At 39.4% G+C, this 27350-nt stretch overlaps 1 protein-coding gene across 1 annotated transcript; it reads right to left on the reverse strand.

Moving 5' to 3' along the window:
* Positions 1-13180: 13180 nt before the first annotated feature.
* MMP27 (matrix metallopeptidase 27) lies at positions 13181-26996 on the reverse strand. Its single transcript, XM_064288849.1, has 10 exons — positions 26895-26996; positions 25895-26133; positions 23847-23995; positions 23624-23752; positions 18878-19039; positions 18576-18696; positions 17129-17259; positions 15933-16092; positions 15302-15405; positions 13181-13922 (listed from the first exon to the last, which is right to left on the reverse strand). The coding sequence occupies exons 1-10, from the start codon at positions 26994-26996 to the stop codon at positions 13687-13689; spliced, it is 1533 nt and encodes a 510-aa protein (XP_064144919.1). The 3' UTR covers positions 13181-13686.
* Positions 26997-27350: the final 354 nt, after the last annotated feature.

Consider the following 27350-nt stretch of genomic DNA (forward strand, 5'->3'; position numbering starts at 1 on the left):
GACACTATGGACCTAACAACAACAACAACAACAACCCTAGGCCTGGAGCCCTGGTGGCACAGTTTTAACAGCTCAGCTGCTAACCAAAAGGTCAGCAGTTTGAATCCACCAGCCTCTCCTTGGAAACCCTATGAGGCAGTTCTACTGTGTCCTATAGGGTCGCTATGAGTCAGAATCAAATCAATGGCACTGGGTAATGGGTAAACCAAACCAAAACCAAACCCAGTGCCTTTGAGTCGATTCCGACTCATAGCGACCCTATAGGACAGAGTAGAAATGTCCCCATAGAGTTTCCAAGGAGCGCCCACGGATTCGAACTGCGGGCCTTTTGGTTAGCAGCCGTAGCACTTAACCACTACGCCACCAGGGTACTGGGTAGGCTTACAAAATAATAAGGCCTAAGGGTAGGGCCCAACACTCTGTGTTTTAATAAATCTGTTAGGTGATTTTGAGGCCCACTAACATTTGAGAACCATTACTTAGAAAGCCAGGGTTATTCAAAGTGTGATCTGTTTAGCAGCATCATCTGGGAGTTTGTTAGAAATGCAGGATCTCAGGCCACCCCCCTGAGATTCTGATTTAATTGGTGTGGGGTGGAGAAGTCCAATTAATACTAATTTGAAAATCTACCTAAGTGACTTTAATTGTGCCTTCTGGGGCAAGAAAATAAATTAAGAATTGTCTCACAAACAGGCACTTGTCATTTTCCTAAGCAGCTAATTTTAACTGTGTCCAGGATTAAGAATTACTACTTTAAGAAGCAAGTGTTAAATGCATTTATGTTTTCCTGGAGAAAAGTTTCACTTCCTTCATAGACATTAAAAAGTCATAGATATTAAAAAGTGTTGACTAGCAGTTTTCTTTTCCTGGAATCCACATTTCTCAGGTCCATGAAGCTGGGGTGACCTACTTATGCCATTGCCTTGAGATCTTCTATGGAACCTTAAGCCTTGAGAAAACTGGTTTCCTAAAGTCATCTTTGGGGTCCAACAATAGTCTAGTAAGTGTCTTCGTGGAGATCATTTTGCCTTAAGCATTGGGCTCTTTGGAAAAATTATCCATGTGTAATGTTGTAGGGGAAAAACATCACAAAGTTTAGAAAAGACAAAAGTGGGAAGTGGACAAGCATGCTGCCAGAGCTAACATCTGCCCAAGTCCAAGGAAATATTACAGAATAAGCAAGAATGGAAGACAGACAAGCATGCTGCCACAGCCATGTCTGCCCGAGTCCAGAGGATAGTACAGAACAGGCAAGAATGGGAAAATGGACAAACATGCTGCCACAGACCTATCTGCCCCAGTCCAAAGAAGGTTACAGAGTCATCAGTATATATTAACATTACAAAATGGGTAAAGACATTGACAGCTTCACCTTTCACAGATCAGCTGGAAGCTGTGATCCTGCATTTTGAGTCCTTTTTCTTAACAATCATTTGTACAGGTTTCAGTTACGACAGTCAGGAGGGTCTTCATTGGTCCAACAAATTTCTGTTCACCAAATGCTCCTAGAAGAAGATAAGAGCGGGAAGTCTTGTGTTCTGGCTTAAGTGAAAGGTTCCCCAAAAGATATTTTTCTTCCCTAAAAGATAATTTCCAAGATTGTCCCATCTATTATATTTATCTCAGGGCCAGTTGATGTGTCCTTTTGAATCTTTGTGGGCCCTGCTTCAGCGGGGTCACATTCTGTATGCTCAAGGACAGGGAATAATGATTCCAAAATTATTTTCTAGATCAGTAATCAATTTCTAGAAACAGAAACTCCCAGGTCAGACTAGCAGCTGAGTTTTGGGGTAAATAGTTATTATATAAACACACTGTTCTGGCCTCGTTTCCATGCCAAATGTCAATAACATGAGGTATAATCATCTTTGGAAAGTTCTTTAATCTTTGGAACATTTTTGACTCCTTAGTCGAAATGTTATCCCCATTTGCAAACCATATATTCGATAAACTTTAATCAATTTCTAATATTGGCTTAATAAGATTTTTGTTTTAACAGTAAAAATGATTTTCCCTGGCAGATTCACAGGAGCTTAGGTAGGACAGCTGAGTTATCCCACCTTTCTCCAAAGAAGGGTGAGTTTCTGCAATTGAAGAGGGCCTGAAGATATGAGGCCAGATGTTATAAGTGGCACACCAAAAACAAAAACAAAAACAAAACAAATCCATTGTCGCAGAGTCAGTTCCGACTCATTGTGACCCTATAGGACAGAGTAGAATTGTCCCATAGTGTTTCGAAGGAGTGGCTGGTGGATTCAGACTGCCGACCTTTTGTTTAGCAGCTGAGCTCTTAACCACTGCACCACCAGGGCTCCACTGGCACAACCAGTTAATGATATTTTCAGGTTGCCTCAGAAGAATGAAGCAAAGAGCTAAGATCAAGCTACTGCCAGTGTGAGATGAACGGCACAAAAAAACTGAAATGTGGAATAAGAAGAGGTGAACTTGACAGTCCAAATTCAACTCCAAACCAGGCCAGGATCAATGGCCCAGGGGCTAGAACTGAGGAGCATAGGTGGGGCAATCTCAGGTGAGAGATGTTGGGGCCCTAAGCCTGAGCTCTGGGTGAGGGAGGTGAGGGAAACCGGTACACAGGCTCTCTGCTCAGAGGCAAGGGCAAGGTGGTACTTCCTGGAGAGCTTCTGGACTGTCCCAGCCAACTGGCCTGCATTCAGGACTGGGCTCCAGTTTCCATGGAAAAATCAAAATCCTTAGTATCCAGAGTAAACACACTGTATATAAGTGACATCTTAAGGAAACTGCAGCTCTGGGATTTTGTGGACACCACACTCACTTAAGGCCTACTTCCCAGTCATTGCCCTCAGGTCGATTTTGACTCACGGCGACCCTGTTGGACAGAGTAGGACTGCCCTATAGTGTTTCCAAGGAGTGCCTGGTGGATTCCAACTGCCAGCCTTTTGATTAGCAGCCGAGTTCTTGACCACTATGCCACCAGGGCTTCAAGGCCTGCTTCCAGCATTTTATAATCCTTGTGGTGACTGGCAATTAGGTATTTGAGAGTTAAACTTTAAATTTACCAAATACAGTTCTTTTTTTGGATTATGTAAGGCAGTGAATTGGATTTTAATATTTCCAGACAACCACTGGCACCTCAGGCATTAAGTTTCAAACAGTGGAAGCCATGGGAGGATGGCTCTGATGTTGTTTATTCTAATCCAGTATACATTCTTTGAGGCCTGCTAGGTATTAGACACTATACTGAATATAAACATGTGCAAGGCATGGTCCTGACACTTAGGAAGGGGTCTGTTAGCTCCCCTAACAGACTAAATAATCATCAACAAAAGAAGAAATTGGGAGGGTGAAGAATGTTATACAGAATAGAATAGCACTAAAAAGAACACAGGACCATTAGCCGCAACATTTAAATACAAATTCCATCTTTGCTATCCACTAACTGTGTGTCTTAGTGTTCTTTTCTGTAAAATTGGTAAAACAGATCTATCACAACCAACGTTTTCTGTTTTACCTCACACAGTTATCTTGAGAACCAAAGATCTCGAATGTGAAAAAAATTAGTGAAATACAAACTCTTAGTTGTCACTGTTGCCACCGTTTGCTCGCATAGTTCTATGTAAATAACTTGCAAGCCAGTGTTTTTAGTCATTTTTATTAGTGTGAAAAGAGGGAGTCCCAGGCTGAGAGGCTGAGAGGCTGGAGAGTTGAGACACAGTCGAATTCCCCAGAGCTCTAGGGCTATTGTATTCTGCAGGAATGTCTTGGGGGGCTGATGCAGGCACCATGGGTCTGGCACAACCTGGTTTATCTCTTGATGTGTTCTAGGATTGCTTAAAGGTAGAATTTTTTGTTGTGTTCCTTTTTTTTACTTTACACACATTGAGAAAATAAACCACAGCAATCATGAAACCAGAACTTTGCTGAAACACGTTGCAGAAGAACCGGGGAACACATTGCAATGGAGCCTGTTGGGTGTTGTTGCAAGTTTGGGGTTAACAGGAGAACCAGATTCTTATCAGTAAGCAGAAAAAGGTGTAGGAGGGATTGCTTTTTGTTTTTGAGTGGTAGTGATAAGGATAGGGTATGATATAGAGTGTGACAGCATTAATATTCCATGAGAAGATGGAAGGTATAAATATATGAGACAGGATTTGGATTTTAACATTTGTCATGTGACACTGGTCAAATAAAATAATCTCTCTTCATTTGTAAAATGGGAAGAATAATACCCTTATAGGATTGTTATGAGGATAAGTAAGAGAACACAAAGCAACTAATATACTCTAAGTGTTCAGGAAGTAGCAATTATTATTATGATTATTTAAAGAGTCCTTTTTTTAAAGAACTAGCTTGGAAATAAACTATCTTTAACAGCAGAAATAAGGCCTTAAAAATACAGGAGCTCATTTTCCACTGGAGTATCTGTAATATTCAAGGTAGGCAATCCATTCTGACAATGTGCTGTTCTTGCCATTAGGAGTTAAGTTTAGAAAGTAAGATATTTTCCTAATTTGAATGTAATGACTGAGGTAGAAAATGGTTAAGTGTTTTTTTTCCTATTCTTAAAAATGTTCACTCTAATTTTGAAATGTGGGCTAATTGTTTTTGTTGTTTCTTAAAACAAGTTACATCCTCATAGAAATAGAAAAAAAAGTGTCAGTATCTGTAATACTTATTAAAATAAAGTCTTGGTAACCCACAAGGCTAGGCACTCAGCCTCTAGACAATTTAGTAGGAGAGGCAGAGTTCTCCTACATTGTAGACAAGTGGTCTCTCCTCAAGATGTCATGATTTGTTTTGTAAGTTTTTCTACATTAATGAAAAATGTCTTTCTTAAATAGTTAAATGAATAAAACTGTGTCTTACATTGTTGACCTAGATAATTTCATGTGATTTTAAGAGCTCTGAACCAAACCAAACCAAACCCATTGCCGCTGAGTTGATTCTGACTCATAGTAACCCTGTAGGACAGAGTAGAACTGCCCCATAGAGTTTCCAAGGAGCCCCTGGTGGATCCTAACAGCCGTGGTAGCAGTCGTAGCTCTTAAGCACTATGCCACCAGGGTTTCCTTGAGAGCTCTATTTTGTTTAAATCAGGGACGTTAGAAGTTAACGCCCTCCCACCCTTTTACCACCACCACCACCATCCTACAGGATATGCTCATGGTCTGATTTGGAGAATCCATTAGAGGGGCTTCAGAGTTCTGATAAGTCCAGTGCGGGTATGTAGTGAGCTAAGTGGCACACAGCATGGAGAATGAACAGCCAATAGGAAGAATGAAGCCACGTGCATTAATGTGATAATAAAAAAAAGGGTACAACAAATCTTTTAATCTTGTTAATTAATGGCTGGTAATTGTTATTGTACCAAGGAGGTATTTTACATAAGTTACAAAACATGGTAGGGTGTTTACAGTCAAATCAACTCTAGGCTCTCACATCTCACTTTGTTACTTCTCCAGTAGTCCTTGGTAACCTGAGAAATGAGACTTATTTCTAAAACATGGTTTCCTTTTTCCCTTATCTTGTTCCTTGGTTCCTTATCCTCTAGGGCCAAATTTTCTTAACTGTCACTGATGTGTGCCCACTCCAGCACCTTTTTCCACAACCTAAGGAGAATGTTTGAGCAGCTGCTCTCTGTTCCTTACTCTTGACCCAAAACCAGCTTTAAAGGGTGCCGGAGTTTTTGAGGCAGCAGAAACGTCTGGCTAGGATGCTATAGAGTTCTTAGCTTGGCAGGTGAGAATACATGGCATGGGAAGACAACAAGGTGGAAGAGAGAAAATTCTGGATTGCCAGAATCCCAAAATCTTTGGAGCCACCTTTGGAAGGTAGAAATGGGCCTGGGGCTGCGGCAGACTAGATGAGAGAAAAAGGAGATCTCACTAAGGGGAAAAAGAAGACAAAACAGGAGCTGGCAAAGATTGGCTTCTCAAACTTTGTGTCCCCAATTCTGGCAGTCTTGATGTACTCACACAGGGTCAAGTTATGAGCGAAGCCCTTCATCCTTGCACTGGGATCTCCATGTGCTCTTCCAATGACTAATACTCATATGAGTTCTGGACAAGTTGATCACTAAAAAGAAGACCAACTCTTTAAGCTAAAATATTACTTTTATTAACGAAAGAAGTCAGGCTGCAGAATGTAGCTTTAGGTCGGTTAACTAGGTGGGCTTGAGTAGATGAACCCTAGCATCAGCCATCTTTAGCCACCCAGTGATCAGCAGACCTGGACTGAGTCAGACCTTCTCCTTTCTCCTCCTTGGAGCAAAGGAAGGAAGGGAGATTGAGCTGTGCTGGATGGAGCAGTTGTCTTTTCCAGATTCACCAACAAGAAAAGTTACTCCATCTCTGCAGGAGTAGAGAGAAGCCAGGAGAAATGCAATAAAAAATAATCTCTCTTCATGGAAACCAAGCCAAAAAACCCAAAACCCATTGGCGTCCAGTCGATTCTGACTCATAGTGACCCTATAGGACAGAGTGGAACTGTCCCATAGGGTTTCCAAGGAGTAGCTGGTGTATTCAAGCTGCCAGCTTCTTGGCTAGCAGCCAATCTCTTAACCACTGGACCACGAGGGCTCCTCATGGAAACCAGGAGTGGGAAAAAGGCATTCTTCCTCTTTAACAAGATGGTGAGTAGTGAAATACTCAAGTAAAAAAGAAAATGTTGATCACTGCGGGAAGTTTTCCTTTCTTTTTTAAATTTTGTTTGTTATTTACTCATCATTTTAACTTGTTTATTATTTTTATTCCACAAAGTTTACACTTTTAAAGTGTACAGTTCAGTAGTTTTAGTGTGTTCACAAGATTGTGCAGCCATCCTCACTATCTAATTCCAGAACATTCTCTTCACTCCAAAAAAAAAAAAAAAACCGGTACCCATTAGCAATCATTCCTTATTAACCCAACCCTCTAAGCCCTGGAAACCACTAATTTACTTTTCATCTTTATGGATTTGCCTATTCTGGACATTTCTTATAAACGGAATCATACACAATATGGTCTTTCATGTCTGGCTTATTTCAGTTAAAATCATGGTTTCAAGTTTGTCCATGTTGTACATGTATCAGTATTTCATCTCTTTTTATTGCTGAATAATATTCCATTATATGAACATACCATATTTTGTTTATCCATTGATCATTTGATAGACATTGGGTTGCTTCTACTTTTTGGTTATTATGAATAATGCCAACATGAAGATTTGAAACCAAAGATTTATGTGAACGTATATTGTCCATTCTCTTGGGTATATACCTAGGAGTGGACTTGCTGGTTAATATGGTATCTCCATGTTTAGCCCCTTGAGGAGCTGCCAAACATTTTCCAAAGCTACTGCACCATTTTACATTCCCACCAGCAATGGATAAGAGTTCTAATTTCTCCAGCCTTGCCAACACTTGAGAAATTTCTTTGAAATGAAACTTCTTTGGAGGTGGAAAGATACGAATTATTTATTTAGAAATGTAATAGCAAACCATCTGCTGGTCACAGGCTTTACCATTTCAGTGAATGAACATTCAATTCTTCCAGTTGTTCAGAGCAAAAATTGAGTCATCTTTGACTACTGTCTTTATTTCATACCACATATCCAATCCATTAGCAAATCCTGTCATCTCTACCTTCAAAACAGACCCACGAGCTCACAATTTCTCACTGCTACTTACTACCATCATCTACTGTCTGGATTATTGCAGTAGCCTCCTAACATTACTACCTTTTGCTTATTGTCCTCAGAGCAGCCAGAGTGATTCTTTTAAAATACAAGTCTAATAATGCTGTTTGTCTGCTTAAAGCTCTCTAGAATCGAAAGTCAGTTTATAATGACCAGTAAGGCCTTACATGATTGGGCTTGCTGATACTTCTCGAACTTCGCCTCCTTCCCCCCCTCACTACACCTTTGCTCCAGTTTCTCTCCAGCCACAGGAATCTGTTCAATACTCTTCAACAAAGTCCAGAACATTCCCACCTCAGGGCCTTTGTACTTCCTGTCCTTCTCCCTAGAGCACTCTTTACCCCAGATGTGGCTTGCTTGCTCACTTCCTTCAGATTTAGGTATCAGGTCATCACTGAGAACTCTATGTAACTCATACCACATTTGACACTCTATTTCTTTACCCAATGTGTTAGTCAAGTGTCAGTGAAGCAAACAAAAATCACTCTGAAACAGGGGATTTAATACAAGGAGTTCGTTATAGAAGTGATGGCAGAGGCTGAGAAAACAAACGGGCAGTGAGGCTGAGCTCAGTTTCTAGTATTTCCCATCGTTTGTAATTTTGGATAAATGGCTTTCCTTGCCTAATTACAGTGAACACTGGAACCTATGTATCAAGGATTGAATTATTTTCCCTCAAAAATGTGTGTATCAATTTGTCTGGGCCGTGATTCCCAATATTGCGTGGTTGTCCTCCATTTTGTGATTGTAATTTTATGTTAAAGAGGATTAGGGTGGGATTGTAACACCCTTACTCAAGTCACATCCTTGATCCAATGTAAAGGGGGTTCCCCTAGGGTGTGGCCTGGACCACCTTTTATCTCTTAAGAGATAAAAAGGAAAGGGAATCAAGTGGGGAACCTCATACCACCAAGAAAGCAGTGCTGGGAGCAGAGTGCACACTTTGGACCAGGGGTCCCTGCTTGGAGAAGCTCCTAATTGGGGAGAGATTGATGAGAAGGCTGACGGAGAGAGAGAGAAAACCTTCCCCTGGAGCCAATGTCTGGAATTTGGACTTTTAGCCTACTTTACTGTGAAGAAATAAATTTCTCTTTGTTAAAGCCATCCACTTGTGATATTTCTGTTATAGCAGCCCTAGATAACTAAGACACTGTGTAAGGCAGAAAACTGTCAGAAAAGGAAAGCTCAAATATTTTCCACTAATAAAGAGAACAATAGAAAAATGGTAAAAAGTGGTAATACTGCACTCTGTCAAAGGTGGAAAACTTGCAATTCCCAGAAAAACAATGCAGTTTTTTTTTTTTTTTTCCTGAGTTTCGGCTGTCACGGGTTTCACTGTATAATAATGGCTCACTTTTTTTATACTATATATCAAATACTGATTCTAAGTGTTTTATGTGACTAATTTACTTAGCCCTCTAAGCAATTCTATGAGTCTGGCTCTCTTACAATCTTTATTTCCCAAATGGGGAAACTGAGGCACAGGGTGGTAAGTAACTTGCCCGAGATTCTATAGCTAATAAGTGGAGGAATGGAGCCATATCTAAGCAGTCTGGCTCCAAAGCACATAGTTTTAGCTAGCCTCCAAGCTAGCAAACAAAAATTAAAATATCTTCTTTATGAAGCAAGGTGAAAGCATACTCTGGCATTCTTCTTTAGGAGAAAAACATATCTTGATAGGCTGCTTTTCCAAGAAAGGGCAGGCCCTAACAACATGGTTAAAAGAGACAATAAAACAAAGATATAGCTTAAGTGCTCTACATTAAAATAATAATGGAACTTGGGTTCCTCATAGAGCGCAGAGAAGGGAGGAGGCTGAAGTTTATGGAGCCAAGCGGAGAGGTAGATATTTCTGGAGGTGGATTGTCTAAAGGACATTGAGAATAAGAACGCCTCATTCAGTTTCAAGTTTTTTCCCCCCAGTTGCTTGAGGGAGGGCACTGGAATCTTTATAGGAGCTTGGAAGCCAATTTTATTTAAATCTTAGAGGACAGTGATATCACCTATCTTTTACCATAGTGCTAGTATTCAACATCCATGCCTTGGAGAACTGTGTTTCTAGATATTCCACTGGGGTCGACATAGGATTATTTTCATATTTATATCTTGTCCTTGCCTATAAATTTTTTCTTTTTTTTTTAAATCGAGGAGAAAGTAACTGCTCATAAGCAAATCTGAGTGCAGTTTCAGACACGTTACATATTATAGTATTACAGGTATTATTTATGCTACTGAATTGAAGGGATGCATAAGGGAAAAAAACAAATATGGCCAACATTTGATAATCTCCTACAGGTAGTCCCTGAATTACTACAGGATTCCATTCTGAGGACTCCATCTGCAGTGCAATGAGTTATTTAATATGGCTCTTCTAGCCATAGTCTTTGTAATCCCACCAAATATCTAGGTGAGATTATGCAAACGAGGTGTTCGTGGCCCACCAAGGGGATCGGGTAGCTTGCTAATAATATAAATAACGTGTACGTCATCTTTGTAGGGGGTTGAACCATGCAAATAAGGTGTATGGAATCCTAGCGAGGGGATTGGGCAGTTTTGCCATCCTGCTATGCTTAAAGGGTGACACGGAGAGAGGGAGACAGGAGCTGTGATACAGAAGACAGACAGAGGCAGCAGGGGCAGCAGAAATAGGACAGAGAGGGAGAGCTGTAACATTGGCGAGAAGCAGTGGCAAAGAACAGCAGCAATAGGCAGCAGTACCAGGAGACCAGCAGGAGATGGCATAATGGCCTTCCCAGCCCATGAAGCGAGAGAGCTGAGCACCTTCGGGCAGGAGGCTTCTTGGTGGAGTGGGGGTGCCCCTGGGCACTTACTGGCACAGCTAATGAGCTTTATAACACTTGCCTGAGTAGGGCAGAGGTCTGGCCAAGGGGCCAAGGGACCAAGAGGACAAGGGGCCATGGGGCTGAGAGGTTGAGGGCCAGAGAGAGGTATGCCTGCTGGCATGGTTGAGTAGAAGCTGTCTTGACCAAAGAACTGTATCCTGAGATGTTTCCTATCTCGAATGGTAACCTGTTACTTCCCTAATAAACCCCGTAATCATGAGTATTGTCTGTGAGCTCTGTGTGGCCTTTGCAATGAATTATCGAACCCAGCGGAGAAGTAGATAGTGCTGTGGGATGGATGGTTGGTGTCAGAATTGGTAAAAAGGTTGGAGTCTGGAGGCCTGTCTGGCCTCCACCTCAGAGGAATCAGCCTTGGTCTGTTGATCTTGATTCTCCTTCTCCCTTGTGAAGTTAGGGGAGGTCAGATGCCTTCCCCATGTTATTTTTATACCGTTGTGAGTTGCTTTTGATGTAAGTTGAATACCTTTTTTTTTTTTTAATTTTTCATTATTATTGCTTTTTATTATCAGTATCTTTAAAAATCTGATTTTTGAACATCTGTAAGTGAATGTCTGTCTGAGAATGACAACATCAGCAAATTACTACCTGCTGCAACTTTGTATAGGGTACATATTACTAATGATAAGATAAACCCCAGATGGTCGTTAAGTGCAGTTCGTTGTAACTTGAATACAACATAAATCAAGGACCACCTGTTCATGTTAAGTACCAAGGACTTCCTGTGATGCAGGGGTTAAGAGCTCAGCTGCTAATCGAAAGGTCAGTGGTTCAAACCTGCCAGGTTCTCCACAGGGGAAATATGTAGTGATCTGCTTCCATAAAGATTACAGCCTTGGCAACAGTATGGGGCAATTCTACTCTGTCCTGTAGGGTCGCTATGACTCAAAATCGACTTGACAAAAAGGTTTTTTGTTTGTTAAGTACTAAACCACATTTCTTTTTAATGAGTTTTCTAGAGGTATAATGAACTGTTTTCGTTTCCTAGGGCTGCTGTAACAAGATGAGATTAGAATGGGTGGCTTTATAGAACAGAAATTTATCGTCTTACAAATCTGTAGGCTAGAAGCACAAATCAGGATATGGCCATGTTGGTTCCTTTTCAAGGCTCTGAGAGAGGAGCTGTTCCATGCCTCTCTCCTAGCTTCTGGTGGCTCCCGGCTATTCTTGGTGTTCTTTGGTTTGCATCCGCATCCTTAGTCAAGTAGCTGTCCTTATTCTATCTGTATTGGTCTCTGTTTTCTTTTATAAAACACAGGTTAGGTGGGATTAGAACCCACCTTGCTCCGGAGTCCTGATGGCGCAGTGGTTAAGAGCTGGACTGCGAACCGAAAGGTCAGCAGTTTGAATCCACCATTCACTTCTTAGAAACCCTATGGGGCAGTTCTACTCTGTCCTATGCGGTTGCTATGAGTCAGAATTGACGTGAGAGTAATGGGTTTTTTGGTTTACTCTGGTATGAGCTAATGTTAAGTGATAAAGTCTTCAAAGACTCAAATTCCAAACAAGGTCATGTTCACAGGTACCAGGGGTTAGGATTTCAACATATATTTCGGGGAGCGGGGGGACACACAATTCAATCCATAGCATTAACAGATAATAAAATTCACTAATTTTATGTGCACAGCTTTAAAAAATATAAAATCCAAGGTGGCAAACTTTTTCTTACACTTTCTTCTACAAGTTTTATATTTTTTGATCTTATATTTAGAAGTCCGGAAACCCTCGTGGCATAGTGGTTAAGAGCTAAGGGGTGGTGACCAAAAGGTCGGCAGTTCGAATCCACCAGGCACTCCTTCGAAACCCTGTAGGGCAGTTCTACCCTGTACTATAGGTTCACTATGAGTCGGAATGGACTAGACGGCAATGGTTTTTTTTTTTTTAATTTAGAAGTCTATGACCCACTTTGAGTTAATTCTGGTAAATAGTGTGAAGTAAGGATTGAGGTTTTTGTTTGCTTGTTTGTTTTTAATGCATATGGATAGTCAATTGTTCCAGCACTATTTTTTGCAAAGATTGTCCTACTATCTTCTACATGTTAAGTACCAAGCTATACTTCTTAAATTTGCTTTCTGATTCAAAATATGCAATAACTCTCACATACCTTTTTACTTTCAGGAATTTGGGAACACTGAACTCAAGGAAAAAATGTAGGGGGAAACCAGCTGGAGGAAGTCGTGAGATTTTCTGTGCTTATTCTATGGCAGTTGACAGCTGCTTAATCCATCACCTCATCAGAATCAAGTTCAACTGGCAATCTCACATCTTTTAGGTCGACAATTCACTAAGAGCTTTACTAAGAATTTAGTTTCGAGAGTGTAAAAGTAAAGCCTACATATACAAATTTAGAAATTCAACAAATTCATAGTGGAACAGAGAAGAGGAACGGTCCACCGGTAGGTAGGCTTATGCTCAGGTAATGCCCATGTATCTCAAACACAGATAAGAAACTCCTATTTTTCTTGTAAAAAAAAAAAAAATTTTTTTTTTATGAGGTTAATGTACATGGAATTCAATTTTAGCTCTAAGGAATGGTTGACATGTGTAGCTCTATCCTCCGTTCTTTCTCTTTGTGCTCCAGAGAGGCTATAGTAAGCTCACGTTCTTCTCTGATAATTCTTGAGGAAGCCTAGTGCTTTCCAGTCCTTTCTATGACTTGGGAGTAAGTCCATTTTATTCTGGAGTTTAATATTAGAAAACCTGCTTTCCCACAGAAACATCATCAAAGGTAAGCTTTATCAGTAGTAATGCTGGTGTTTTGATCTCTCAACTGCCTTATTCTTTTATATTATTTCTCAGTGGGTTCAGAACATGAGTAGGGATGAGGGATACAGGTTATTGGGCATCTCAGACTCGAAAAGCTGAAACAAAATAGAATGCTAAAGATTAGTTTAATAAATGTCTTTGGCATTTTGTTATTATAGGACATAAGCATTATTTCTCCAAGTCCACAAGACATGAAATGGGCTTAAAGTACAGTGAGAGATATTGTTTAGACATAATAACTTCCTATTAAAAGAATCAGGCATTGCAAAATGGCTATTGAATCTTTATCTGATAGATATTTAGAACTAGGACTGGCAACTTAAGGTTAAAGAGTAGGTCTGTTTTACTTTGAGGCAGATTTCAGATTTAAAGACCTCGTGAAATTCATTTCAGATATGTGAATTTATTAATAACTATATTTTTTCACCAGTAGAACAATAGTAAAAAGAAGCAAGTTTAAACTCTTATGATAAGACACCTCCACTCCTCCTGAATGTACTTTTTCCTTGATACCAAAATCAGATGATGAGTTTAATGGCTCTTTACATTGAAACCAGGTATTGGTTTTCAACGTTCGGGTAATATTCTTTGCCTTAGGATCATATTCAAATTGCTTTGATCCCCGGGAGAAATAGAAGAATCCTAAAGAGAGAGAATCATGATTAGTTGTCTTGCACAATTATGCAATGGTCCCACATTTTTTTATTTTATGAAGACAGAATAAAATAATTGAATATTACATACAGCAAAGAAATCAGTAAAATTATGTAAATATATTTTACTTTACTGCTGTCACGTGGGCAATTCTATGAATTTTTTTTTTTTGAGTAACCAAGAAATTTGATTTTACAAGCTTTCCAAAATATTTTCATAAGTTATCTAGTATATGAGTAATCTGGCTAAACAGTTGAACAAATTGCTATCGAGTCAATTCTGACTCATAACAATCCCATGTAGAACTGCTCCATAGGTTTTTTTTTTTAATAATTTATTTTATTTTTTGTGGTTTAGAATATACACAGCAGAACACACACCAGTTCAACAATTTCTACACGTACAATTCAGCGACACTGATTACGTTCTTCTAGTTTAAGCAACCATTTTCACTCTCCTTTCCTGAATTGTTCTTCCTCCATTAAGATAAACTCACAGCTCCCTAAGTTTCCTTTCAAATTTTTTGAGTTGCTGTTGTCGCTTTGATCCCATATACATAGTTCTTAGAAGAGTACAATGCCCAAAGCAAACGTTCTCCTATTATTTTTATTTCCCTGAGGAGAAAGCCAAGGTGTAAAGCACGAATTGCAAGGAACTACCTTTCTAGAAAGACTGTGCCAGAGGTTTTCAAACGAGATTTCAACAAAGTGCCTCGGGGCAAGGGGGTGGGGGAGGAGAAGGCCCTGTGGATTTGGTCTTGGGCCCTATATGCCCATTTTATTAGAGCTTCTCTGTTTTTATTTGTTTTAAGTTTTGAGATTTTGTGTTAGATTTCATTGGAATAAAAGGTTGTGTCACTCAAAAACATTTTTAGACTTCTGATTACCCCATGGTCTAGGCTAGCGTCTTTGAAGATAAAATAGCTGGACTGTGTGCATTAGAACTGCTTGTGATTCTTTTAAAACCGCAGATTCTTAGGTCTTACCCACATCCATACTGCATCAGAAACTCTGAGAGCAGGGCTGAAGAATTTGTTTCTACACGCAAATTGTTCGGTTCATGTGCTCAGTTACTTTTCACGCTTGGAACTTTTTAGGGGGTGTCTTTTTTGGGCTATCTTGGATCAATGGTAAGTAAAAGTATTTTGGGTACTTTATATATATATAGATTTGAAATCGTGTAGCTGAGAGAATATAATTCAGGGCTTAATGACTCAGTTTGTGATAATGTTCACTGAGTCAATGTTTATTCACTATTTAAGAGAAGTAAAATTACATTAAAATGGAAACTTTTAAGGTTTTGCACTGTCTTTTTTCATAGTCAGTAAAGCCTCCCAGTGTCCCTATAGTTTAGGCATTGGTGCTTACCTTTGTACTGGAAAGCAGCATCCACTCGGAGACCAATTCCTGGGAAGTGTTTTATCACCCTCTGTGGGTACCCTTTGTCCATGGTTTGGGTCATCTCATCATACCTGGATAAATGGATTTGAAAGGTTTCCAGCAAGTCTTTGTTTTGGGGACTTTAATTCTTCTATTGCCTAGCTTGGAGTCAAGCAGAGATGTATGGAATAAGTAGGCCTCATAGGGGAAAACGAATTGGTTGAATGATAAATACATGGCAAAGATTATATTTGGCTGGATCATCGACAATGTCTTAAACCAAGAAACTATCAGACGTAGAGGCTACATCATTTGCTAGGTTGGTGCTATTCTGAGGAATTGTAAAAGTGAGGGCTTAGCTTGGAACTTTCAAAGATCTTGACTGTGTGTGTGTTTGGCATCACTAGCTTTCTTATTTTATCTTATTTTTTAAGTTGGAGAAAGATACTTGGACTCATTAAGACAACTTTTGGTTTGGCGAATATCATCCATCAGAGATTTCCCTTAATATAACTCACTTTAAGAAAACTATAGGTTAGCTTTATTTTTGCCTGCGTCAGTATGGTGCTATGTGGGTGTTTTTCTCCAGAATAAAGTCAAAGAGTCTCTGTAAATTTACCTCCAGCACCAAATACCCACAAAGAAGTGGGTTTTTCTTGTGTTTTTGTCACAGACAGCTGCATCAATTTTCTTCACATATCTTGGAAAGCCAAGGGCATAGATGGATTTGGGATAATCTGGCAAAACAGCATATCCTCTGATCACCCAGAAATTGTCATCTAGGAAGAGAGAAAGTGATTATCTTCTGCTCTAGTTCCTAAAAGGAGAAATAGTTTTCTTAAGAAGTTTGAAAAATAATTAGATGACTAGTTCCTTTCAGCTGCAATGCTTGGAGAGTTAATAATTTTATGTCCTCATTTATTCTTACCAATATCTTTGGCATTTATATCATTAATATGATACAAATAATATATACTTGTAGTTAATAGTGTTCCTACCCTTGTCAACTGGTTCACCTGTGTTGACTGCTTTTAAATTTCTAACTTTGTCAGAACAGTCAAGCATATTTGGGCATGTTCTCTTAAAATTCAGCCCTCAAGTGCTCTCAAAGGCAAGTAACCCCATGAAATCCATGTAAAAAGTAGGATAGCTAGACTAAATACTGGATACCCAGTTAATTTTGAATTTCAAATAAACAATGAATAATTTTGAAGATAAAACCCCCCAAAAACCAAACCCAGTGCAGTCAAGTTGATTCCGACTCTTAGCGACCCTATAGGACAGAGTAGAACTGCCCCATAGAGTTTCCAAGGAGTGCCTGGCAGATTTGAACTGCTGACCCTTTGGTTAGCAGCCGTAGCACTTAACCACTACGCCTCCAGGGTTTCCATTTTGAAGATAAGTATATCTAAAATATTGCATGTGACATACTTATAACAAACAATGATTTGTTATTTATCTGAAATTCAAAGCATCCTGTGTTTTTATTTGGCAAATCTGGCAACCCTGTAAAGAGACCAAAAAAAAAAAAAAAGAAAGAAAAGAAAAGGAATGATTTACATTTCCTTGACTGAAAAAAGACTTTTATAGTTTTTATAATACACGTTTCTTTTAGCTCTGTGCATTAAAGATGGTGTTTATTTTCACAGCCACAGAGAATTCCTGGTTGGTTTTTCTCTATGACAGGAACCTAAGATCAGGGAAGAAACCCTGTCTGTTTGGCTCATGCATGAGGATTATATATTTGCACCAAAATACCCATTGGCCAGTTTAGGCACCCTGAAGAAAAAGAAGAATCGTAATGGGCAAAGTTACCTTTAAAAATCAGAATCTTGTCTTTGGGGTTCTCATATGCAGCTTGAATATTTGCTGGCAGAGATGGCCAGAATGAAGCAATTAATTCAAATTCGATGTTGGTGATATCATAATAGATCCTCCATAGGTATCTGCAATAAATAGAAAACACTTTACACGTACAACCTATAAGTCTATGTCAGTGGCCTATATGTCCATGTCAGTGAAAACATCGTAATCTTAGGCTTGCCTATTATCTAATCAGTTGGTGTTTTCCTCAAATTATTTACAGATTGTAATAACACAATCTCCCCCAGCAAATTTGGGTGATTTTCAGCTCGGTTCTGCCCCTTAGACGACAGAGGTCAAGAGATGCCTTTGATTCCACTCTCTGGGGTTTTTAGGGTGGCAAACTATCTGTGGAAATACCATAAATAGTTCTGAGTGCTCAATGGCCTCGTGTATACCAAAGCAGCAACACCCAAGGTCCTAGGTGTTCTAAGTTCCAAGCAGAACTTTTTGATGTGGTATTTGCTGGAATAAGAAATGATACCTTTGGAGTGCCAAAATACTCCCTCAGCAGTTCCCTTCTGGCTATAAAATTCTATGAATCTGTGAATGATACTTGGAAAGCCCTAAACTCCACTTCTTTCCTCATGCAGTCAACATTTCTCTGATATCCCCGGTAGGTGGTCTCTCAGCCTCTGCTGTTACCAGCATGGCAGTGATCACATGTAATTAGAGTGCTTACGTAGTTGGAAGGGTGGAAGGAGGCCAATTTCAAATATTCTTTTCTTTTCACCTAGGTACTTTTCAGATAGTGCATGCCCTGATAATTTGTTTTGAAAATATGGCCATGGTATACATAGCTAACTCACTATGCTGAAATGTAAGTCCAATAAATTACACATAGTGAAAGAAGAGAGTTTTTACTACAGCTAATACTTTGGAAAACTTTATTGATGCAACATGAAGGAATGAGCAGCAGTGTGCTGACAAATTTTTTAAAAAAAACTTGAGTTAAAAAAAAGAGACTTCAGCTTATCATTTGCCAATTTGCAGGATGTAAACACACCTACCACGGCCAGTTTCAAGCTATTAATGTCATGTCAACTGGTTTGCCCATTTCTGAAAAATTAACAATTAGCTCTTGAGCCAGTACGTGCTTGTTCCAGAATAACACTGGGATGGGTGAATTATTTTGGCAAAAAAGTCCCTGAAAGTAGACTTCAACTTCTTATCCAATGACAATTTTTAAAATTGTTTCAGAGCATTTAAAAAGTAATTTATCAAACAATATAAGAGAAATATCCTCACAGTAAAACATTCAAACAGTATAGAAAGGGGTAAAGTGAAAAGTAAAAGATGCAGATTCTCACCAGCCCCATTGACTCCCCCTTTTTCTCCAAATCCCTTGAAAAGAAAAAATATTCATAAGACATTGAGTTGTTTAAGGGAATGGGTTTACCTGCCTTTAAAGAACATTACTTCTCTGCGGAAGGTGGTAATAGCATCAAAAGACAAATCAGGATCACAAGCATGGGGCACAATGGTTTCCGTTGGCTTTGCAGATGCCTTAGGTAAACCTCCTTTGATAAAAAAAGAAATACCACAGTGAATGAAGAAGACATGAAGAAATACTCTGCTGGAGGATCTTACCCAAGTGAATATTTTCTTCATGATACTATTTCAAGAAGTGATTTTCTTAACTTCCTTCCTGGAAAGGTTTCTACTTAATTTGAGTGTACTCAGATTTATAGTTTTGCTCACCATAGATGGACTGAATTCCACTGATATCGTCCTGAGAAAGTGGGTACTTGCTAGGATCCAGGGAGACATAATTTGGGAACATCAATGCTGTTTGATCACTGGAGTGTGAGAGCCCCAGTGAATGGCCAAATTCATGAGCAGCCACAAGAAACAAGCTGAATCCTTAAAAAAAAACAGGGAAAACAAAAGCACATGAGTCAATCAAATGGAGAATGATTGCATCTGAAATTAAGAAGTAACTAAAGGAAAAGGAGAAAAAACTTGCTATATAGCAGGTAATGTGTATAAGATATAAGATATGTACCATCAATCATCTGGGACATATTCCTAGACTAATGATTGATACTAGCCACATCACGATGGAATATAACTCAGAGTAAGCAAATGTTTGGAACCAGGTGTCTTAAAATGTATAATATTTAAAATACATGTCTATGTCTCTATCTCTGTCTCTCTAGCTCTCTACCCGTTACCGCCGAGTCAATTCCGACTCATAGTGACCCTATAGGACAGAGTAGAACTGCCCCATACACTTTCCAAGGAGCGCCTGGTGGATTCGAACTGCCGACCTTTTGGTTAGCAGCCGTAGCTCTTAACCACTCTGCTACGAGGGTTTCCATATCTATCTATATCACCAAATTTTGCTTGTTGCTAGACTATACTATATAGGATCACGTTGCTCTCTGCTTATATTCTTCAGAGGCTCTCCACTAACTATAGGATAAATTCCAAATATCATAACATTTCTTCCATGATTTAGTCCCTGGCTTTTTCCAGCCTCATATTTTGTTTTCATATTCCATGAACCAGCTATATTAAATCACCTGCAAATTTTCATCTGTGCCATGATCTTTCTCATCTCTGTCTTTGTACTTCCATTCCTTCTGCCTGGAATATTGTCTCTTCTACCCCTCCTTTGCCTAGCTATCCTACTGATTCACCAGGACTCCTCTCAAGAGTCACTTCCTTTCTGAGGCTTTCCGTATCCCTCTACTTGTGTCCAGGCTGAGCTAAATGCACTTCTCTGAGCTCCCACAGACTCTGCTTAATTCTGTCATAGCACATAACGTACTGCGCTGTCTAATACGTTCGTCAAGCTGTGTACCCTTGAGTACAGGGATCATGCCTTAATCATCTTAATCTGCTAAAATGATTGGTAGTAGTGGGTGCTGAATATAAAGGTGTTAATTTGGATGAAGGAATGGTTAGATACACCTCCTTCACATGACCAGAGTACTCTGTGCTTAACCATACTAGAAGTCTTACCATGCATCTTGGAATTGCCTTTTTATTTGCTATTTGATCCACTAGTCTGTAAGGTTCTAAATATAAAAACTGTCCTTGGACTTCAGACTAAATCTGTAGAGCTTAAGGAAAAGGGTAAGCCATTAACAGTGTTTACTATGACAGAGCGATGTATACTGAATGTTTGCATGAAACACTTTAGTTTTATAGAATGGCAAAGGATTATTTTATGGTCTTTGATGCCTGCCTGCTCTGATCTTTGCTGTTACTCTTTGACTGGCTGGCTATATCACTCTGTGTGCTTTTGGTTAAGAGATTGGACAAGTGAATATATGAAAAAAATAATTCAAATATAGGTCTTCTAAATCCGAGTCCAAACCTTTATCCTGACTCTCAAGACTGTGATATGAACCCTATTTACTTTTTTGGCCTTCTCTTCTACTACAATTTTAATACTTGAGTTGATCTGGGCTATTCTTTCCAGAACATTCTTACATACCCTCTTTACTATACTTTGCTTTTCTAGTTCCTGTTTAACCTTCTGGTCTCATCTTTGCCATCACTTCCCCCTGGCCTCTAGGCCTGGGTTGGGATTTCTTCTATGCTCTCCCATCTCATTGCCATGGTTCCCTTTATCCCATCACTGATAATACTGGTTCTAATTGCCATCTAATTATCTGTGTGTCTCCTAGACTGTAAACCCCTCGAGTGCAGGGTCATGTCTTGTACACTATTACATCCTCCTATCTTTATCACAGATCTTGGGTTACAGTGAATGTGCAATAGATGATCATCATATTACTTCATTTACCAAATATTTGTGGAACATCCATCATATGCCAGCAACATTATAGGCTCTCAGATAATGTAGGAAAAATATGGCAAATCTCTGCTGTTTTGAAGATGTGTCTCAATAGATGCTTTTGAACATTATATATTCGCACATTCTGAATGTTTTTCCTCTGCTTGGAATGCCTTCCATTCTAATCATCATCTCATCATCACTGTCAATACTAATTACCACCAATATGATCATCAATGCCAAGCATTTTCTGAGTCCCTCAGCTATTAAATCAAGGAGGTAAATAGATATATTTTGCCAAATTTCCCACTAAAAATTCTACATTGTTCAGAGATTACATTTGCTTAATGTTTTATGTTTTTATCTGAGAGCAGGAAAATATCTTCCCTTTAATGTACTGAATAAGCTAAAAGTTATATAATTGGGTGTGACCAGGGGCCCACAATTTCTACCCTGAGGAAAAAAGAAGAAGAAAATCCTTTTCAGAACTGTTGCTTGGTTGCCCACCCAGAACTTGGTTAAAGGCCGTATTTATCCCCTGCCTTGGTCACTGAACTCTTCAGAATTTTTAATAACACACCCACCCCACCTTTTTTGGCTGGGGCTTCAAACACTGTGGAAAATAGCTGTTTTTTTTGTTAGGCACCGTTGAGTTGGTTTTTGACTGAGAGACCCCATGTGACAGAGTAGAACTGCCCCATAGAGTTTTCTAGGCTGTAATCTCAGTGGGACAGATTGTCAGTTCTTTTTCCCATGGAGCCACTGGGTGGACTTGAACTGCCAGTCTTTCAGTTAACAGTTGAGTGCTTGACCATTGCTCCACCAACAGAGATAAAAGGATAGTGAAATCTTTGACTGAGCTCTGCCTCTGGGTATGAAATTAAAGCTGGCCAAACAAGGGAAGCCAACATGATTTTGGTAAGTGCCAGGATATGTCTTAAAACTTTCTGATGGGGCATAACCACACTGCCCTTAGGTCAAGCCCAAAGAAATATTGGGACATGTCTCAGCAGAAGATATACAACAGATACTGACTCCTCAGTTATTTGGATGACAATATTATCCTATGTCCTTCCTCCTGTTGTCTACTTGTCATGCTAACTCATGTGGCAAAGGCAACAACCAACCCCAGATTTCCCCAGGTACCCGAAGCCCAACCAGTAGTTGATTTTTCCTTCTTCCTCGCTTGCCAGCACTTGGAAGAACAATGGCCTCATATGTTCAGACTGAGCAGTAAGTGGCCATGGACTATTTTGAGCTGCAGGCGTTCAGTTTTACAGAAACTGTAAAACTAAAAAAACAAAAACAAAACAAAACAAAAACTTCCTGGAGTTACTTAGCAGCGCTGAACTGTGGCCTTGTGTGCTACCCATCAGCAGAGCCATAACCTCTGCTTTCTGGGAATTCTTGAGGCTAGAAGCCACACCCAATATGACTGTTGTCAACAACAGAAGAAAAAGAGAGTTTGGGGAGAATCCAAGAGTCTCCTGAGCCTGCTGCTTTGTTTGATGCACACACTGTTACTGTAGAAAAGTTTTTTTTTTTTTTCCATAAAGTAATAAGGCACCTTTTTTTAAAATGCCGGCAAAGTCCATTAAAAGAAATAAAATCAACCCACTTGGTGTGAAGGAATAGATCAAATATGAAGGTTAGGATTTAATTCCTTGGCAGACGGGCAAGAGTTAGAAAAGGAAGATCATGCTTTTAAGACAGACCTTCTGTGAGCTGAACTCATATGCCATCCTTCAATCGCTAACTCAAAATTACTACCTCCCTTCTTCCTGCTCTCACTCCTCAAGCCACAGATGACTTCCAAAACTGGTACAACATGTAACACATTCTGCCTTGTGTGGTGTACATACACAACACAAGATCATGTAACTCTCAAGGACCAGCAATTTTCTAGTACAACACCTTGCGAAGTCCCAGCAATACAGTGGACCCTCAGATTTTGTGGATGAATGAATGAGTATATGAGTTAGTGAAGAATACCCTGATCATAAGAGATTAACAACTGTCTGAGGATCTTGTGTGAATAAGGCTCTGAACTACATAAGCACAATTATCTGAGTATATGTCAAACAGTTTCATAATGTATTAAGGATTGGATTGTATTCCCCAAAAAGAAATGTGGAAGTCCTAACCACTGTACCTGTAAATATGTCCCTGTTTAGAAACAGGGATTTTCTTTTGTTATGTTGATAAGGCTATACCAGAATAGGGTGGGTCCTAAACCTAAATACTTCTAAACGGTGTCTTATAAAAAGGGTAGAAAAGACATAGAGACACACACTGGGGGGAGAAGACCATGTGAAGATGTAGATGAGACTACAAACCCAGGCTGCTGGCAACTACTAGAAGCTGAAAGAGACCAAGAAGGACTAGAAGTTGAAAGAGACCAAGAAGGACTAGAAGCTCAAAGAGACAAAGAAGGACTAGAAGCTCAAAGAGACCAAGAAGGACCTCCCCCAGAGACGACACCTTGAATTCGGACTTCTAGCCTCCAGAATTGTAAATTTCTGTTCTTTAAAGCCACTGCTTGTTATGGCAGCAGTAGGTAACTAAGATAGTCATCTTGGAACATGGAAAACTGTGGGGGAAGTTGCAGAGTTTAAAGGGAAAAAGAAACTCATGCAAAGCTATTCTTCTTATGGATTTCAGAATAATAAAATTTTGTTCATAAAGAAAACTGGGTTTACCTTCTCCATCCTTGGTCCAGTTTTCATCCTCATCGAAGTGAGTATCTCCACCCAGACCCGCACCAGGCGGAAAGGCATGGCCGAGGAGTCCCAAAGGGCCATCAAAATAACGAGGGCACAAACCATGGACTGAGATACAATTCATGGGAAAAAAAAAATCAGTCACCTCAAACTTTCTAAGATGAATGTAAGTATACACTTTCCTCTTTGTTAAAAATTTTACCTCTGGTCCTAAAGGCAATCATGATGTCTGCAATCCCTTTGGAGACCTTGGTGAATATTAGTGGGGTCACCTTGCTCCATATTTCTAATGCTTTTTGAATAGCCTCATCCACATCGGCCCGCGCCATATCTGGAGTATAGTTCATTATTCTTAAAAATTAATAAAAAATACATGAATTGGTATTTATACATGCATATATAATGCATATTAGGAAAAGAAAATAATTTCAAGCTTGTCAGTCATGCTGCAGTAACTTTTGGAATGATGCTATTATCTTATATTTGTATAGCACTTTAACCTTTAAATAAAATATTTATATATATGCTGTATAATTCAATCTTCTCATCTGCCTGGTAATCACTTTAATAAATGAGGGTCAAAGAGGTTAAATGACTTCCCTAAGATTGCCCCCTAAGTAGGAGAATGCTAACCTCATGTATGCATTTGTTGTGTATATGAATGTATTATAAAAGCTTTCGATAAAGAACTGAAATTTATTTTCTTAACTGGTTTGTGGAAATCAGTCTTGTGTACATATCATATATTAAGATTCTCCCTTTAGAGTTACAAAGTTATTTAGAAAAAGATTTTCCTCCTTTTTACATTTCCTGTCTTTCTAAACCTATTTCTATCCCAATTTCTAAGACTCAATAAGATGAAGGAAAAATTCTCAGAAAGGCTCTTTAGGGCCAGGAGGACTCTGGAATGGTAGTCCAAGTCACTGCCTCCAGCTTGGATTGGGGGCATATTTCACCCTCTCTCTGCCAACAAGCTGGCCTCCTGTTCCCTGAGATGTCTGGGGCAAATTCCATACTTCATTCCAGAGCCCATCTGAGCTCTAACTCACACACATCTCTAACATGAACTGGTTGTGCTCCAAGGCCTTCCCATTTTCTCTTGATCACACCTCACCCAGTCCTTCAAGCACCTGAAGTTAGATGGCAGTGTTCTGATCCCGAGTTTATGTGGAGGAGGCAAAGGCTAGACATTAAAGCTTATCTACAAAGCCAGAGCAATCTAAAAGCTGTGTAACCTGGGCTACGATAAATAACTTTTTGTTACAGTTTTCTCTGTGTTTAACCCTTCTGTGACCCATAGTACATATGGTATATTACCCACTTTTTCTGGCTCTCAGGTCCTTTGGTAGTATGCTTTTACCACTGAAAGTATTTCCTGCTCTCTACTGGGGACTTGAATAATGGTGAAAGGTGAAAGAAACGTAGGTTGAAGAAAATAGCTGGGGTATGAGGCTTGCAAGTAAGGTAGTGAAGCCAGGAAGTGTGACTGGGTAAAAATTTTGTCTCTTTTGGCTGTCATGCCCTTAGATAAGCCTTGCAAGTGTATTTATGGTTTCCTGTGTGATACTTAGGGACCCTAGTAGATTTGGTTTTGCTCTTTTGTGTTATATTTGGAAAACCAGATGTTCCTATGTAACTTAACGGAAGACACCATGAAAAACATCAGCAACCAAGGTCTGGAGGAGGCACCTACTAATTATGGGGTTTGAGAACCTTAAAGGTCTGTCATAATCATATAGTACCAGGTAATATTTATCAAAATCCATATACCAACTAAAAATTTAATCACACTTCATGATTTAGCATGCTTCCATTAATGAAAACACATGGTATCAAAAAAAAAAAAAAATTCAAAGCAGAAAATAATTGGGTCTTGAAAGGGTTAAGGCAGCAATAACAATGGTTGGTAGGATGGAATAAATGAATGAAATAAATGAAACCCATGAACTGCATGCATATGAGAACTGCTCAGTAAAATAAACTATTATTGTTCCTTGGAAATTATATTTATGTTCCTTCGGATTAGAGACTTGAAGGCAATTGGTTTTTTGGAGTCCCTGCTAACTGAAAGTTTAGAGGTTGGAGTCTACCCAGAGGCACCTCAAAAGAAAGAACTGGCGATCTACTTCTGAAAATCAGCCATTTAAAACCTTATGGAGCACAGTGCTACCCTAGTACACATGGGGTCCTCATGGGTTGGAGTTGACTCAACGGCAACTGGTTTTTTTTTTAAGTTGGCAGAAGAATTACCTGTAGGTGAGGTTGTGTTTTCTCCACCCAGGGAGAGTGTAGCCATACTGACCGACATCAGGCACCCCACACCTGGGTTTCTTCATGATCTCAAGAGTGTTTGAGTCCAGTTTTCCAGTCACTGTTAATCCAAAAAATGCTTGCATTTCTCGAATTTTGCCGGCTATAAGGCTTCTGTTCCTACTTTGAACGAGATGACTCCCTTCTATTTCAAGAGAGTAGAACTGGTTGAGATATGCCTGACCAAAAAGACAAAAAAGGCACAGACTACAGGAGAGCAAAACTTCCATGTTAGGAGAAAACAGAATTGCCTGAAATCCTCTTTGGTAGTAGGGAGGTAAAAAGGAAATAAGGAATGAGGGATAGGAAAGAGTGAGGGAGGAACAAAGAAAGGAAGGAAGCAAAGAGGAAGAAAAGTCACCCTGCTCTTTCAATTTTCAAGAATTGATTGAGCTATCTGTGGCCAGAGTTAACCAAACATATGTTAAATGATGATGTATTTTACATATTTTTGCTGTTACTTTCATTTTGTGTTTCCTTGAAACAAATTCTAGAAGACATAGGTGATTACCCATTTTAAAAATTAAATTGGTTAAATCAAATATGGCAAATTAACGGGGCTGGCTTTTGAAGAAATCTCCAAAGCTATGTATCTTTCATGCATATAAGGATAAACCATAGTCTGGGTCCTACTGGTTGAAATGTTTTTACAGAGATCTCCAGTTCTTTATGTCTGTCCAATTTCTCCTCTCACTAACTGCCTTTCACTTCTAACCATCATTTAGAGTTGTAGCAAATCCTGCTTTCCCCACATCCCTGCCTCTACCCTTTACCCCATACACAGTTCCTTGACGTCCTTAGAGCCGGGAAAAGGAAAAGCAGCTTCCCACAAGAAAGCTCAGTACTCGTTTGTGGGAATTTGCGGTCTTTTTAAGTCCCGAGACGATTGATAAATCGAATTTTATTGATAGCCTGTTAACAACATTTATTGAGACAGTACCTGAGCTAGTTGCATGTTTTCTTCATTATCCATCCTTTGGTCTGTTGGAAACGCAGAACAAAATGTTATAAACAGCAAAAACAGAAACGGAAGGCTCTTCATTCCTCTCTCTCTTCAGTTGAAGCCTGGTTCTGTCTGCACAGAATTTAGAAAATAATAGTGAGACGTGGCATGAATTGGTTTGTATCATCGTTTAATTAATAACAGAAAAGGACATTTGCCATGAAGTGTGTCATGGTATGCCTTTTTTTTCCTTTCCTAGATTGGCTTGATTTTGCAATCATGATCGGCAAAAGTTTGTAAACACAGTCATTCTTCAGCATTTAATTTAATAGTCTATGCAGTGAATCTCCAAGTTACTTTTGTCCTTGCAAAGTCGGAGATTTTGGGATCCATAAATACCTGAGAGTTTATAAAATGATCTCCTTTTGAATAAAACATCAAAACATCTTGGTA

Source organism: Loxodonta africana, chromosome 7 (genome assembly GCF_030014295.1).
Source record: "Loxodonta africana isolate mLoxAfr1 chromosome 7, mLoxAfr1.hap2, whole genome shotgun sequence".
Classification (NCBI taxonomy): Eukaryota; Metazoa; Chordata; class Mammalia; order Proboscidea; family Elephantidae; genus Loxodonta; species Loxodonta africana.